At 48.4% G+C, this 15,145-nt stretch overlaps 1 protein-coding gene across 2 annotated transcripts in view; it reads left to right on the plus strand.

The window, feature by feature from the left end:
* LOC138566892 (titin homolog) overlaps positions 1-15,145 on the plus strand; it is a 635,448-nt gene that overhangs the window by 388,466 nt on the left and 231,837 nt on the right. For both annotated transcript variants that reach the window (XM_069644618.1, XM_069644619.1), the window contains exon 11: positions 12,974-13,495. In XM_069644618.1, the coding sequence (XP_069500719.1) occupies positions 12,974-13,495 (522 nt within the window). The remainder of the gene's footprint in view (positions 1-12,973; positions 13,496-15,145) is intronic.

Below are 15,145 nucleotides of genomic sequence, written 5' to 3' on the forward strand. Positions count from 1 at the left end.
TATTTTCCCCATCATCGACTGGGCTCTGTGGCTTCATTTGCCCTTATTCCCTGGTTTATACTGTCAAGCTAGGCAATTGGGTTTCCTACAAAATGTGTGGTATCTCTTCCAGAGTTCTCCACTTTTCTAGACAATTTTTGTTAGTTTATTTCTTCTTCACTGCTCTTGCTCACCTTCACCCTAGCGGTCCTCATCAGTCTCTTAATCATAGCCTTGCCTTGGATTCTCTTTAACCCCATTGGGAACAACTATCTCTGATCTCTCCATCACCCATCTATCCATCATCACCCATTTGGGCAGAACATTCTGAGAGGTCTCCTTTACTATGTTTGGCAAACACTTTGACACTTGTTACCAGCAGCTCCATTTCTCTTTGCTCCTCAGTTTACTCTCCTGGGTGCCTGTTAGGTAGGAATTGGTGTAGTAACACTGAGACTACACACAACACTTACCTGCTTGGTATTAGGTAATCCACCTGTTAGTGTCATGATCTCTGCTTCCACAAGGTCCGGGTTTTCCCAACTCCCTTGGAAGCAGATCCATAACCCAGGTTCCGAGTGCCAACCAGTCCCAATTGGGACCTTTTGGACCCAGTCCTGGCGCCAGTGGCACCAGGCTCATAAATATGCCCAGTCCCAGCGCTGGAAGCGCCGGGCTCATAATGCTTGGGTGGACTTACCTTCAGCAGACCATGCTGCTTACTTGCCTGCCAGTTGAGCCTCTGATCCTCTTCTGTTTGGAACTACTTTTCCTGTTGGGTGGGGCTGGAGCCACTCCCTAGATTCAGAACACTGGAACTCTTCTGGAAGGCAGGAACTCTTTTCTTACCAGGAACTCTTTTCTTACTTAGGCGTGGCTGTGGAAGGAGACACCTAAGCACTACAGGAGGCTATTTAAACCACACCCGGTGGATGAATCTTGCTTTGCGTTATTCTGCAACCTCTGCAGCAGAACGCTCATCGTGTCTTCTGCATCCGGTCCTGGGCCTAAGGAAAAAGGCTTACCATCCTGAATCCAGTCTTCAGCAACACCTATAAAGACAAGAAAGAACAGGTTAGCATTCCGGCATCTGAAAGGCAAAGGCTTACCATCCTGAATCCAGTCTTCAGCAACACCTATAAAGACAAGAAAGAACAGGTTAGCATTCCGGCATCTGAAAGGCAAAGGCTTACCTACTCTTCGTGCGCTCCGGAGGTCTTCACACTGCATTCCGGCATCTGAAAGACAAAAGTTTACCAACTCTTCGCACGCTCCGGAGGCCTTCGGCGCTGCATCCCGCATCTGAAAGACAAAACAAGGTGCGTTTAAAGACATTGGGGAACTTTAATACTCACGTGCCATTACTCCTTTCCACATCTAATCCAGTGGGTATTCCGGCACCCTGCAGCCGCTCCGAACTCGTACCTGCAAAATAAAAAGACAGTTAGAGCGCATAGTGAAGCAGGCAACAAGCGCTTACTTATGTGCTTCCAGGCGCTTCTATTCATCACACGGGCTCCATCTTCAACTCACTTCAGCCCGTCATCCGCCATCGCCGGAACCCTGCAAAACAAGAGACATCATTACTTAAGACTTTAAAGACATTTGAATGACTCAAAACTTACCGTTCGTGCAGTAAACGACGGACAGCAGTCCCCTGAAGTCAAGAGGCCTGCGCTACCTATCCAGTGAAGAAACTGGTTACAGCACCCTGCCCCGAGGCAGATGGAGAGCTCGGCATTCACTTACCTAAGGTGAGAGCGTTAACCTTTGGGGGTCTACAGGAGAGGAGAAGAGGAAAGAGATAGGGACACCCCAATAACCCCAGTTCATTAACCCCATATTTTCTATCTGCAGACATCTTACTCTACACGTCAGGCATACAGTGCACAGAGGTCCAGCCCAAAGAGCCAACCGGGTGCTACACATCACCTTTGAAGATACGGTAGTCGCCCAGTCAAGACCGGCGCCTCTGCGAGAATCAGGTGAGCGTTACAGTTAGTATAGGTGTGTACTACACAGGTTGGTAGTGTGACTGAGCAGCCAGGCCTTTCTCAAGAGGGGTAAATGTGAGCTGTAGAGGTGTAACAATTAAATTCGCAAATACAAGTAGCCAAGTACCACTTACACTCAAGGTTTGTTATAGTTATGTATTTAAATCAACATCAATTTTTAAATAAGCGTTCTTTAAAAAGGCAATTCATGGCGAAGGGGTCACTGGTGTCACCTGGGACAGTCCTCTCGGGGACGTCCTTGTCCTATGACCAGGTTTAGGTTTGAGACCTTTATTTGAGACCTTTATTTTACCCTGAGATCTTGGATTTCTCCTTTGTCTTTCTTTTTCTTGGGAAGTGAAGTGTGGCCTTCCTGTGGACTGGAGGTATTAGGAATCTCCTCACCCTCAAACTGAGTCTCTCTCAAGGTTGCCTCTCTGGCCAATCTTGTTTGCTCCCGCTTCTTTGTACTGGGAGGCGTGGGGGTACTAGATACAACTCAAGAGTTTTCAAATCATTTCCGAACAGGACACTCCCCGACACTTCATTATGTACACTAGCAGACATTCTAACAGTCAAATGATTGCACTGGATGAGAGCTGGCAGAATAGGAACCATTTGGATAGGGCCTCTTGCAAGTTTATTGGACCTTTGGGTGCCTTAACTACATCCTCAGGTTTGAAAACAAGTTCATCCACTACTGTAAGGCTTGCCACAGTGTCCGATGGCAGTACTTTCCTGACCATTTACAAAAACACTGTCCTTATAATATTCTTTTGTTTTGTCTGGAATTAAGTTCTACACATCCACATGCTGTTCCCACAGACACAGGGACACTAATGATACACTGGCTTGAACTCCAATGGGGTCTTCAGCCAGTAGTTGAAAGTGTGCACTTGCCTTTCCGGCTTCTCCCTCTGGGATGAAAGCTAAGGAGGTAGTGTGGATCCCTGAAGGTTTATCCTTGCATCTGGGATCCCCTTTCACATGATCTACAGACCTACATACAAAACATTTCCCAAATGTTCTCTGGAATGGGGGTTTCTGTTGACCTCCCTCTGGTTTTGCACCAGGGGCTTCACTAGACCTACCAGGTTTCCCATGGACATTGCCCTTGCAATGTGTGTGGCCCTTTTTTGGACGGTTGAAATTAGAATTCTCTTTCCCTTCTTTCTTGTGCTGCTTCCCCTCTTCCTTCTTGCGAGTTGCCCCAGAGTCCTTGTGAGCAGCCCTGTTGACTACCCATAGGTCAGCAGCCAGCCTGTGCTAGCTTTTTAGGATCAATTTCCATGAGTCAGCCAAGTGCTGTCTTAGCTCAGGAGAGCAGACATCAAAAATAGATTCTAGCAAAAAAAAATATTCCACATTCCTTCAAAGGTGTGTACTGTGTACCCCTTAACCCAACCATATACGTTTTTCAAACATTCACATACCCAGGTAGCCCAAGGGGTGGCATCAGTCTTTTTGAGGGTCATAAACCTCTTAAGGTACTGGGCAGGAGTTTCCCCAAGCCTGGCTATTAAAGCTTAACGGATTAATAATCCTCTCTCTCACTGGTACCCACTTTCATCACAGCCATTCAGGGGGAGCCTAGACATGAGCCATGGAATCATTCTTTGAAGACCATAGGTGTTTTCAAACTTTCCCAGCCAATCCAAAACATCAAGTTTAGGTTCATACATACTTACTGCTTCTTTGGGCAGGCAAGGCACCTTGCGACTAGCAGACCTAGAGGACCCTGAAAGGGAAGCAGAATCAAGGGAATTATTTTTCATTTGCATTTCATGTTGCATCTCTCTTTCTCTTAGTTTCACCTCTTGATGTTTGTTTGCAGCTTGGACGTTTAGTTTCTTGAACTCCAACTCTAATCTTAGTCTTAGTCTTTCAAGAGAAATATATTCTGGGCTTAGATTTGGACCTTGTGTGATCCCAATGGGATGTGACTGAGGTACAGGGGCAGGTTGTGTCAGAGGGGGGATCTCCCTTCTGGAGACTTCTCTACCTTCTCTGTCTCCCCTTGCAGATTGGAGTTTGACTTTCAACTAGCATCCTCATCATTATCTTCCACATTACTTGGGTGAGTAGGGGTTACAGGCCTACTGCCCACATTTTGGTGATTTGCCCACATTTTGGAGATTTAACAACCTTACAATCAATTCAAATTTGTTTCCTTTCAGACTCAGACCCCATTTGTAACTTTCTAGACCCAGCACACACTATCTTACAATAGGGTGCTGGAGGGGTTACCTAGTATTCCCACTGTCTAGCTTCTCAAGTAACAACTTTATGTTATCCTTTCCTCGATGAATGGCTGGTGGCAGTGGTTTACCTTTTACTACCGTTGTGTTTTTACCGCGGGCTGCGTTCGCAGCCATAGTAAAGCACCCAAGGGTGCCATATTTGTCAAAATGGCCTGGTCATATTTTTTCACCATTTCGTTGTGGAAATTTAGCCAGGTTTGGTCCCTTTGTTCGTTTTGCCTTTGGCTGGATTCACAAGTGAAGCCCACCTCTGGCTCCAGGGTCTCTGGCAGGGGCAGGAAGCAAGGGCGGTGCCTGAAACTCCCTGTGCTAATCTCCTAGGAGGCAGGAATGCACTCTTAGGTGATTGGCCCGGCTGGCTGTCTGGCAAGGACAGCCACCCTGCTGGGTGACTGACAGCTAAACTGGAATGAATGGGAGAAACCTGCATAAAGGCGAGGCTTTTTGGCTTGGAAGGAAGAGTCGACCACTGGACGAAGGATTCCGAAGAACTTGGAAGAGACGCCTGCTGCAACTCCTGGACCGTTGGTTTGCCCGGTGAAGTCCTGCTGCTGTGCTGAAGCTCCGAATTCGTCTTGACTAGAGAAGCCCTACAAGGACGACTTCCCCCCTTGAGTTGGTGGGATGAATCAACTCCAAAGTAAGCCACCTGGACATCCTCTCGAAGCTAGTTGAATTTCCACTGCAGTCGCTGCTGGAACCGAATAGCCAGGGAGAGGAACACCAGATTGTGTGTGTTGCTTTTAAGCTGGCCAAGAGCTCCAGAAAGATCCTCTGGACTCCTAGGAAGCAGGACTGACCGAGCCTGAGCCACCTCAACAGAGTGCTGGACCCCAGATGCCAGGAAAGCCCATCTCGACAGCCAGGAACCGCAGTGTTGCTATTTGCGGTAGACATGAGGAGCTGAAACACCAAAGTGCAACTTGTTTGAAGATTGCCGGTTTCGGTTGGTGATTGTCCCATTGCAGTGCAGGAGTCCCCAGAAGTCCTCCCTCTTGGCCCCACGACTGAGGCCAAGGAACACCAGGATCTGCAGAGCTGCACAGGAACAGAAACCATCTGCTGCACTTTTCTTCAACCTAAAGGTACTTTACAGTCTAAGAGAACTCACCTCTTGTTGTGCCACTTTGCTTATCCTCAGTTGAGACTTGTCTTGGTTGCTCCTGTAGAGTTGCTTGCATCTTCTACTACTCACAGACCTAACAGCTTGTGGCCCTAACTTTGATTCCACTTTTGCTACAAAGATTTCTAAAACAGTGTGCAAGATTTTTACTTACCTGCAAGAAGTGCTTCAGTTCACCTTGACTTTTGCTAACTTAACATTGGCTGGCCTGGCTCCCTGAATGACTCTTTTCTCCTGCTTATGTGTTTTGTCTTCCTTCTAGGAAAGACTTAACTGACAAGTACTTACCTGATTAAGAATAATTGTGTGAACACTGGTCTTATTCTGAAACCTCTTTTCTTTTGACACTCCTCTCAATAATAATCTAAATGCAAAAGTGATATATTAATGTCCCCAGCACACTAACTATTGAAGTCACCTGTGGGTGTAGGTAGTGTCTGTGGGCCATCCAATGGGTATTTGCTGATTTAGAAAACTAAGAGTGTGTATTTTGAAGTATATTTGTGTGTTGCTTTATATTGGTCGCTTCTGAAGAAGGCTTATTCAAATTCACTGATAAATGAATTAATAATTGTTTAATCAAGAAAACAAACTTGTGTGTAAGAGTTTATTTGAATACTTGTCACTGTGAATCTCTGTGTAACTCCCCTACAGCTCACATTGACCCCTCTTGAGATAAGCCTGGCTACTCGACCACACTACCAACCTGTGTAGTACAGACTTCTACCAAAGGTTGGGTTCCTATTGCCAGGAGGTCAAGGTTGTTGTAGCGCACCCAAAGGGTACTGCATACAATCTTGCCTAACCATTGCCCACCTCCTTAACATGCTGAGCTCTTTGGCTTGCATCCTGGACTCTAGGAAGTACCACAATCGATGCCCACTTATCCAGGTAATTGTAATTGTTTATTTGTAAAGTGCTTATACACAAGTGAAGTGCTTCAAAGCGGGAAAGGAACAAGGGGGTATCTTTGTCATGCTTAGGCCTTGAACATTCTGAATGATCCAGCAGCAATAACTAGCATACTAGGCCGCAGCATTTCTACTAGTGAAGTGCATGACAAAGAGTGGGGGAGAAGTGGGCGTGGAGAGGAAACCTACAAGACAAAAGGTTGGTCATCCATATGCCTATGCATGCAGGCACAGCCAGCTAGGGACGGGGGTGGGGGTCGGGGAGAGGAGGAGGAGGAGGACATTCCAGACAAACATGTTAAGCCTAGTGCATTCAAGGTTGTGCAAGTGCACAGACAGAAGTGCAAGGGAGGGGGACAAGTCCAGTGTGCCCAGTCGAGCAGGGTCCAGGGTTAAGTGCAGAGTGGATGCCACTCTAATGGAACGTATTCAGAGTGCAGTAATTCAAGGCAGAGTGCAGAGGTCCGGAGGCAAGTGCAAGATTGGCAGGGGAGCCTGGCACCTGTGAGTCTCTGGAGGCGCACCAGGAGACCAGTCGGCTGACTGACCAGGTTGGGGTTGTGGATGAAGGCAGAGGAAGCAGGAGAGGAGAGAAAGGAGGTTAGCACCGGAGAAGGAGAGAGGAGGAGGAAAAGAAGAGGAATGTCTTGAGGAGTTAACAGAACTTGGAGGTTCCAGCTCAAGACGGAGAGAGGCAGGTAGGCTGTTCCAGAAGGAGGCACATGCAGAGAATAAGGATCTACCCCCAAATCTCGGTTTGGAAAAATGACTCACTCGTAGAGAGCTGGAGGAGGCTGAGTGCAGGGCACTGGAAGGAGAGTATTTGGGTATGGGAGAGCGAGGACTTCCCTGGGGGAAATTACCTTACAATTCGCACCAAGGGAATCCCTGTTGCTTCTCAACCACAGATGAGTACGGATAAGGGATGAGGAGAAATAAAGTGGGGGAGAGGAACCAGACCCCAAGGCGGGGTGAGAGGAACCAGATCCCAAGTTGGGGTTAGAAGAACCAAAATACAAGGCAGCTTTAGAAGAACCAGACCCAAAGGTGGGGTGATATGTATCGGACTTCAGTGCAGGGTGAGAGAAACCAGACCTCAAGGTGGGGTGAGAGAAATCAGACCACAAGATTGGGTGTGAAACCCAAGACCCCGGGGAAAGGCCAAAAGCCAGGAAATGGAGAAATGGAGAAAGTACCACAAGAGCACTTGGTGGGGAGCCCAATGAGAACATAGACCGAAAAAACTCTGATAACCCATGGAGAAAGAAAATAAACAAAGCCTGAGACGCAACCCAAGAAGGAGGGAGTTTGAAGAGACACTTGGTGCCCTGACTAAAAACTGTGCAATGGGGCAAGCAGACCCCTTTTCCTGACCTCAGGTTGTGGTCAGAAACCAGCCTTAATTTGAATTTGGGCAAATGGCCCTTTTTTTTTTTAAAACTTTTATTCAAGTTGGGTTGATTTTTGTTCATAGTGGTAGGGACAGCAATCTGGTGGGAATAAGTTTCAGGACGGCAGACTTTGCTTATTTTGTAGGACATCCTTACGAGCGCTCTTTTAGATTTTCTTTTTATTTAGAGAATGGCCATGAAACTTGGGGACAGATTAGGTTTTAGGTGTTCTGATTTAAGACACTTCTGATGCTCGTGAATCTGCTTAGAATCACATGCTGTGTATATAGTCCGACATCAAGTGGAAATCACAGAGTATTGCATCTTTCTTTCCAAGATCGAAAGGGACGCCGACATGGCTGGGGCTGTAACACTATCCCTAATGTGATGTGTAGTGTATCCAAAATCCTTCACGCGTCGAGGTCCCACAGATTGTTTTTTTCCGCCAACCTAGTCGGCCGCTTATGCAGAGCTCGTAAGAGTTTATATTGCTAAGTTTATTTCCACGGCCTATGGTCGTCTAGCCACTTCAACCTTCGATGACTGCTTTGTGGGTTTCCTGCCGCCGATATCTACATCTGCTCGACGACTGTCGGCCGCGTGGCCTCAGTCCTACGGCCAGGCCCATAGTGTAGAGAGAGTGGTGTCCTGGGTTTTATTCCTCTGTGAGAATGTATTTCCTTCACCCCTCTCTTTCTCTTCTTGGTCTGGCTGCCGCTACCCTCTGCTATGGAGAGGACTCCCTTTAAATTTTGCCCGTCGTGTAACGGTAAGTTTCTTTGGAAGGACACCCATCGCCAATGCAATCTGTGTCTTCCTCGTGACCACAACGGGCGCTCAGCAAGGCCTGTAAGCTTGTTTGACCGGAGATGTTCAAAGACCGGCGGACTAAACGGTGGGCGGCCTACGCTAAGCAGGCCGAAGGCCTTCCCCCCCCGTTGGCGCCATCACTTCGGACCACGAGGAATCTGTCAGCAGCCATGGCTCAGATTTGGAAGCCATCACCCTATCCGCAGAGCCAGTATGCTACCAGATGCCCGTCCCTGGCCCCGAGAGACAGGCCACCGGCACTGTTATGGGGAAATCGCACCCTGGCAACAAGGGCAGCCACGCACCACGTGTACAATAGTACACAACCCCTAAGGCCTCTTCAATGGAGTTGTCGAAGAAGTGCTCCATGCCCGCAGGACCATCGACTGATTCAGCGGCACCTGCCGAAACTCAGTTGCAGGCCCTCCACACAACCACATGTGCGGCATGCGACTGGGCACCCTTCGGGAATGGGCGTTCCTTCTAACACATCCTCGTTGCAACCTGCCAACCAAGAGTGCGCATGCACCGAAGGACCTGGCAGAGTCTCCAACCACGACTGTGCCTTCGGGTGCGTCGGGGCCCTCTATACAGACACTGAAATGTCACGAAAGCCTTTCAGAGATCATTTTGGCAGCCACAGAGTACAAGAGCGCCCCCCCCCCACATCGAGAGGACTATTCTAAAGTCCCCCAGCCCATCTCTAAGGCCTTATTAGGAAAGTCCACCACTTTTGAGGAGCCCTTAACTCCTCCTGACCAATCGGCTTCTTCTCGATGGACTAGGAAAAGGTTTGAGCAATACATGGGCAAATTGTCCCAGTTCATTGACTTTTCAGACCGGTATATTATACCCAAGAGACCTAGGGAAGTGAACTCTTGCCCCATCCCCTCGAAATTGCAGAGACTGCCTTCCCCTGCACAGGGACACCAAGTAGACATTGTGCAGGTCCCAGATGACCCAAACCAGGAGGATTCTTATGAAGAGGTTAACCCTTTTGATCCAGACTCGGCTGATCAGGACCCAGACTGGGACCAGATGGAGGATCAGGGTCCTTGGCTTACACCGACACATACTGTTGACCCAGACGCCATCTGTCTGGATCCCCCTGCTAACCCTCCACAAAGAGTAGTCACCTGTGGACGACCAGATGTTGTTCAATTCCATTTTAAAAAGAGCAGCTGACCATTTTAAAATTGCAATGCACAAAGCTGCTCCAGACTCTGACTTTGTGCAGGATATCTTCAAGGAGAAAACTCCAACTAGCCAAGCTATCCCTTTACTGAATTCTATAAAGAAGCGCCTGGGCCGTTCTTTGCCATCCCAGTCTCTCACTTGGGCAGTTAACCCCCTGGTGGACAAATTATTTTGTAGTATGCCAAACCTCAAAAGTTCAGGATGACGACACTTCAAGAGGTAATCCTACTGTTGCAGCAGGGGGATTACATGGCCACATCGGACATGAAAGATGCATACTTTCATATTTCAATGTTGCCAGCACACAGAAAGTATCTAAGGTTCATGATAGAGGACAACCACTATCAGTTCATGGCTCTCCCCTTCGGCATTGCCTCAGCCTCAACGGTGTTCTAAAAGGTGCTGGTGGTAGTAGCGGCTCACCTGCGCAGGCAACCCATCCCAGTCTGTCCTTACCTCAATGACTGGCTCATAACAGGGGATTTGTACAGAACATCCAGACAAATACCTAGAGGACAGTAGATCTCCTCTTCAACCAGGGCTTCTCCATCAACGAGAACATATCTAGTTTAACCCACAGCCAACCCAAACAGTTTCTGGGGGCTCTAATTCAGACCGAAGATAGGCTTGTCTTCTCCTCCAACGAGAGGGTCCAAAACATGCTGTTCCAGATCCCTCACTATGTAGCCAGTCACCAAGTGACCATATGCAAATCCATGCAACTGATGGGGATGATGGCTTCCTGAGTTTACCTAGTTTCTCACGCTTGCCTGCGCAGACACCCTATGCAAGAGTGGCTCTTGAGCCAATGGTGTCAGACCAGCGGCCAATGGAATGATCTAGAGGTTGTCTCGGCAGCCCTCGTTCAGTCTCTTCAGTGGTGGTCAAGGGAAAACCTTCCGCAGGAGAAAATCTTCACCACCCCGCAGTAGAAGCCACTCTCACCACAGACCGTTCTCTGACAGGGTGGGGAGCTGACCTCCTTCAACAGACGGTGCATGGCGTGTGGTCTCCAGCGGCAGCATCCAATCACATAAACCTGTTGGAACTACTAGCAGTGTTCAAGGCCCTAAAATCCTTCCAAACGCACCTCCAGGTGAAAACCGTCCTAGTCCTCATGGACAGTACTACGGCCATGTACTACTTAAACAAACAGGGGGGCACTCACTCTCTAGGGCTGCCCAAACTGTGTCAGAACATTTGGAAGTGGGCGCTCGAACACATGTTCCTTCTTTCACAACATGTTCCAAGGGGAACTCGATCTTCTAGCAGACATGCTCAGCAGAGACTTCTGCCTAGCCCTAGAGCACTAGTGGTGGCTATAGGAGGACATTTTACTCAGCATCTTCACAGAATGGGGCTTCCAAAAAATAAGCTTATTCCCCGCTCTGGAGAACGGCCAATGCCCAGACTACACCTACCGGTACCCACAGAACCGCACCAAGGGGAATGGTCTTTGCATAACATGGTCCCGGAGATTTGTCTATGCTTTTTCCCTGATTCCCCTGCTCAACAGAATATGTGGGCCCGCCAACCTTGGTTCTCCCATATCATGGCAATGTCGGTCTCCCCTCCCAGGAAGCTGCTGTGCCCGTACAACATGCTGTCTGAAGATCAGGGAGAGAAACTTCACCCTTGCCCTCAAACACTCAATTTAGCAGCATGGCTCCTGAGGTCATAGAGTTCGGGCACCTTCAGCTCCCTCAGAGTTGTATGGACATATTCAGAGAGGTACGGAAACCTACCACCAGACATTGGAAATGGAAACGCTTTGTTATCTGGTGTAATGTCAAGAACGTCAATCCTATTGATTGCTCTCCTAAAGATATCGTCCTTTACCGAACCCACCTGTTAGATTCAGTATTCGTTTTCAATTCTCTTAAAGTCCGCTTAGCTACACCTTTGGCGTACGCCACATCCCAGAGTAAGGTGTCATGGTGTAAAATTCCTGTAATTAAAGCCTTCATGGAAGGGGTAAAAACGACTTCATCCCCGTATTTCCAACCAAGCTCCCAGGTGGGACCTGAATGTTGTTCTTACCAAACTAATGGGACTTCCCTTTGAACCCATGCACAAGACTAGCCTTAAAACACTCTCCTACAAGACTGCCATTCTGGTGGCCATCACCTCTAAAAGGAGAGTTAGTGAACTGCAGGCACTTTCAGTTCAGGACCCATTCGTCACGATTCACAAAAACGAGGTGGTATTGCGCACACAACCTCTCTTTGCGCCTAAATTATATCAAAATTCCATGTAAACCAGTCCCTAAAAATACACACCTTTTTCCAGAACCCCACTAATCTGGAGGAAAGAAGCCTCCACACACTGGATGTAAGGAGAGCGGGTATCTACTATCTGGAAAAGACAAAGCCACTAAGAAAGACAAACCATCTCCGTTTCAGTGGTAGCTGGTAGAGAAAGCGATCCTATCTCTAAATCAGCTATTTCCAAGTGGATCGTACACTGCATCACACTGTGTTACACTCTTGCCAAAAGAGATCTACCCTTCACGTCTAGTGCACACTCTACTCTGGGCACACGGGCTACCATAGTATTCATTCCAAATGTTCCTCTAGATTCCATTTGAAAAGCAGCAACCTGGAGTTCTGTACACACATTTACACAACACTACTGCCTGGGTACACACTCGGTCTGATTCTCCAGTGGGACAAGCGGTGCTAAGACATCTTTGCTACTGTTCCTTCATACATCCCGCCACCATCTCTCAGTACTGCTCGCTAGTCTATTCACAGCACATGATTCTAAGCAGATTCCCAAGCATCAGAAGACATGCATTACTCACCATAATAGCATTTCCGATTATTGTATCTGCTTAGATTCACATACGCCCACCCTTCCTCCCCACCTCGAGTAGAAGGAACATGGACCTCTTACATCTTCTCTCTTCTGTACTCGGTCACGCACTCTAGAAGGCTCCCTCACGGTAAAAGAAAACCGCTGGGACCTCGAAGCGTGTACACTACACTATACGTCACATTAGGCGACGCCCCTTTCGATCTTCGAAATAAAGATGCAATACTCTGCGATTACCACTAGATGTCAGACTATATGCACAGCATGTGAATCTAACCAGCTGCAATCATCAGAAATGCTAGTATGGTGAGTAATGCATGTCACTCAGCCTAAGATGCCACCTTGGCTGTGTCTGGATTCTGACTTACCAAGGTACCCACAATGATTCATCACCAGACTACTTTAAGTTAACCTTATTGTAAGAGTTCTGTTTATATGTTCATTGGCCATGCACTAATGTTCTGAATTGTTTTTATACTTTTTCACCTGCTAGATATTTGCAAACGAGTACTAATCAACATTACGGGGAGGAACAAAGATCGAGAACTTCTAAAGAGGGAGATTGGGAAGATGCTGAAATCCAACACTTCTCACCAGTTGATTTCCCAAAGCAACCCATTCACACTCTCAAATGCAACACTTCAGCAGGTAATGGAAGGATTAACAGATTGCCTCCTAGTCAAGAGTGGAAAGCAAATCCACATACTGGGAGTCACCAAATGTGTTGCCGAAGTCTGCCAGAGGATCGATGGCCTTCTACGGGATGCTGCAGAAAAGAGCTTGAAGGCGAGAGAACTATCTCGACTGGTGCAATGGGAGTACATGGACAACCATGCATATCTCTCCTTCAACAAAAGTGTGAACGTCCTGATTGAAACGGCATTTCAAGCTAATGAGGACCAGCTGCATTTAACAATAGAGAACATGAATTTGCATCTAGATCTAAAAAAGATGGCCGGCCTGCCGGGAGGAGCTAAAGAAACATTCCAGATTCGCAGAGTTACTCGAGGAACAGGTAACCAATCCATTTATTACTCACTTCTATGGAATATATGCTTTATTGCTTGCAAAACGTAAGCGAAGATTCCTCTCCTCTGCACAATCAATATGTTCTGTCCTCTTCATTCTGTGTTCTAGTTATTGAAATCGCTGACTGTATTCTTTTCTCCTGCAAATGATTAAGTATTCTTTGGTCCATGAAACAGATGCTCAGGTGATGTATTTCTCGACTTCAGCAGTCTGCACCCTATGACTCTCCAGATGTTTTGGACTAGGACTCCTATGATCCCGTACCATTGACTATGCTGGCTAGGGATAATGTGGTCCAAAACATCTGGTATGAAGTTTGCATACCTGTGCTCTACTCACCAATGCTAAGGACAGGTGGTCTGTCCGCACCCTTTCCTCCTTTACACAATAAGATCCTCTGGTTACTAGAAAAGGTGTTCAGTACTTGTAGTGGGAAGGGGCAAGCAACGTCCATCCCCCCTACGCATCATTGGATACTCAGCTGATCTTTCTTTTAGCTTCTTTTTGACCTTTTCATATCTATTGTTCGAGGGGATTGGGTCCTCCGACGTATTCCATTTCTTTGACAGTAATCACCACAGCTGTGCTGCTTCAGAAAATTTTCGGCGTCTGCGTCCTACGTCGATGACGTCGATGCGCCATCCCCGAGGACCTCCTCCAACAGCCGACGTCACCCGATGTGATAAGTAGGACGCACGACGCCCGTAGCCTCAGTTCTGTTTTTTCCGCGAACGTGTTCGCTTCGTGAATCTCGGTACGCCTCGACTCTTTGGAGTTTCTGTTGTAATCTTCTCGGTTCTTTGAACCTGTTCGGTTTTGTGAAAAAGCCTGTTCGTGACGATGTCTACCTCGTCCTCAACCCCGCATCCGGGCTTCAAAAAATGCGGGGACTGTGGGTCCAAGATGTCGGTAACGGACTCGCACAACGCCTGCCTCTGGTGCCTCGGGGAGGCCCATGACACGGACGACTGTGTCGACTGCCAAGGCCTTGCAGGAGCGCAAGTAGAAGTTGTTGGTAGGTAGGGTGTCTAAGCTCCGGAAGTCGAGGTCTGCTGGGCTTTCGACGGATGAATCGAGAGGCGACTCTCCGCGTCATCATCGGAGGTCCAGTGGGTCTCTTTCCAGGAGTTGGTCTCGCCACTCCTCTGCCTCTTCGAGGCATTCCCGGAAGCGCCGGCATCGGTCGCCTTCCCCGTCCTCTTCCGAGGACTCCGCCCGTCGGCGAGTCGCTTATCCCACCATGCAAGCGACACCGGAGGAATGGGCTTCCTTCGGGAAGATGTTAGCGATTCTCGAATCGCAGGGCACCGGTCCGTCCGCGCCTCCGAGTGGTGTCGGTCGTGATCGGTCGAGAGACACCGCTCGCACGCCTTCGGGCTCGGGTGGTTGGCACGGTTCGCGGGAGAGGTCCCGCTCGGACAAGGGTAACCATTCTCACCATGCCCGTTCCAGGTCCCGGTCCTCGATGCACTCAAGACCGCGTGATCCTGTGCAGTCTTCGAGAAAGATGTCGACGCCTGTGGCGCAGAGGTCGGCGACTGCCTCGCTCGAAGCTCTGCCTCCGAGGGGGTCGTCGACGCTGTCGGCGCCTAGGTCATCGAAGGACACGCTCGGAGCTCTGGCTTCGAGGCATGTG

This window comes from Ambystoma mexicanum, chromosome 2p (genome assembly GCF_040938575.1).
Source record: "Ambystoma mexicanum isolate Mex_15411 chromosome 2p, UKY_AmexF1_1, whole genome shotgun sequence".
In the NCBI taxonomy this organism is placed as follows: Eukaryota; Metazoa; Chordata; class Amphibia; order Caudata; family Ambystomatidae; genus Ambystoma; species Ambystoma mexicanum.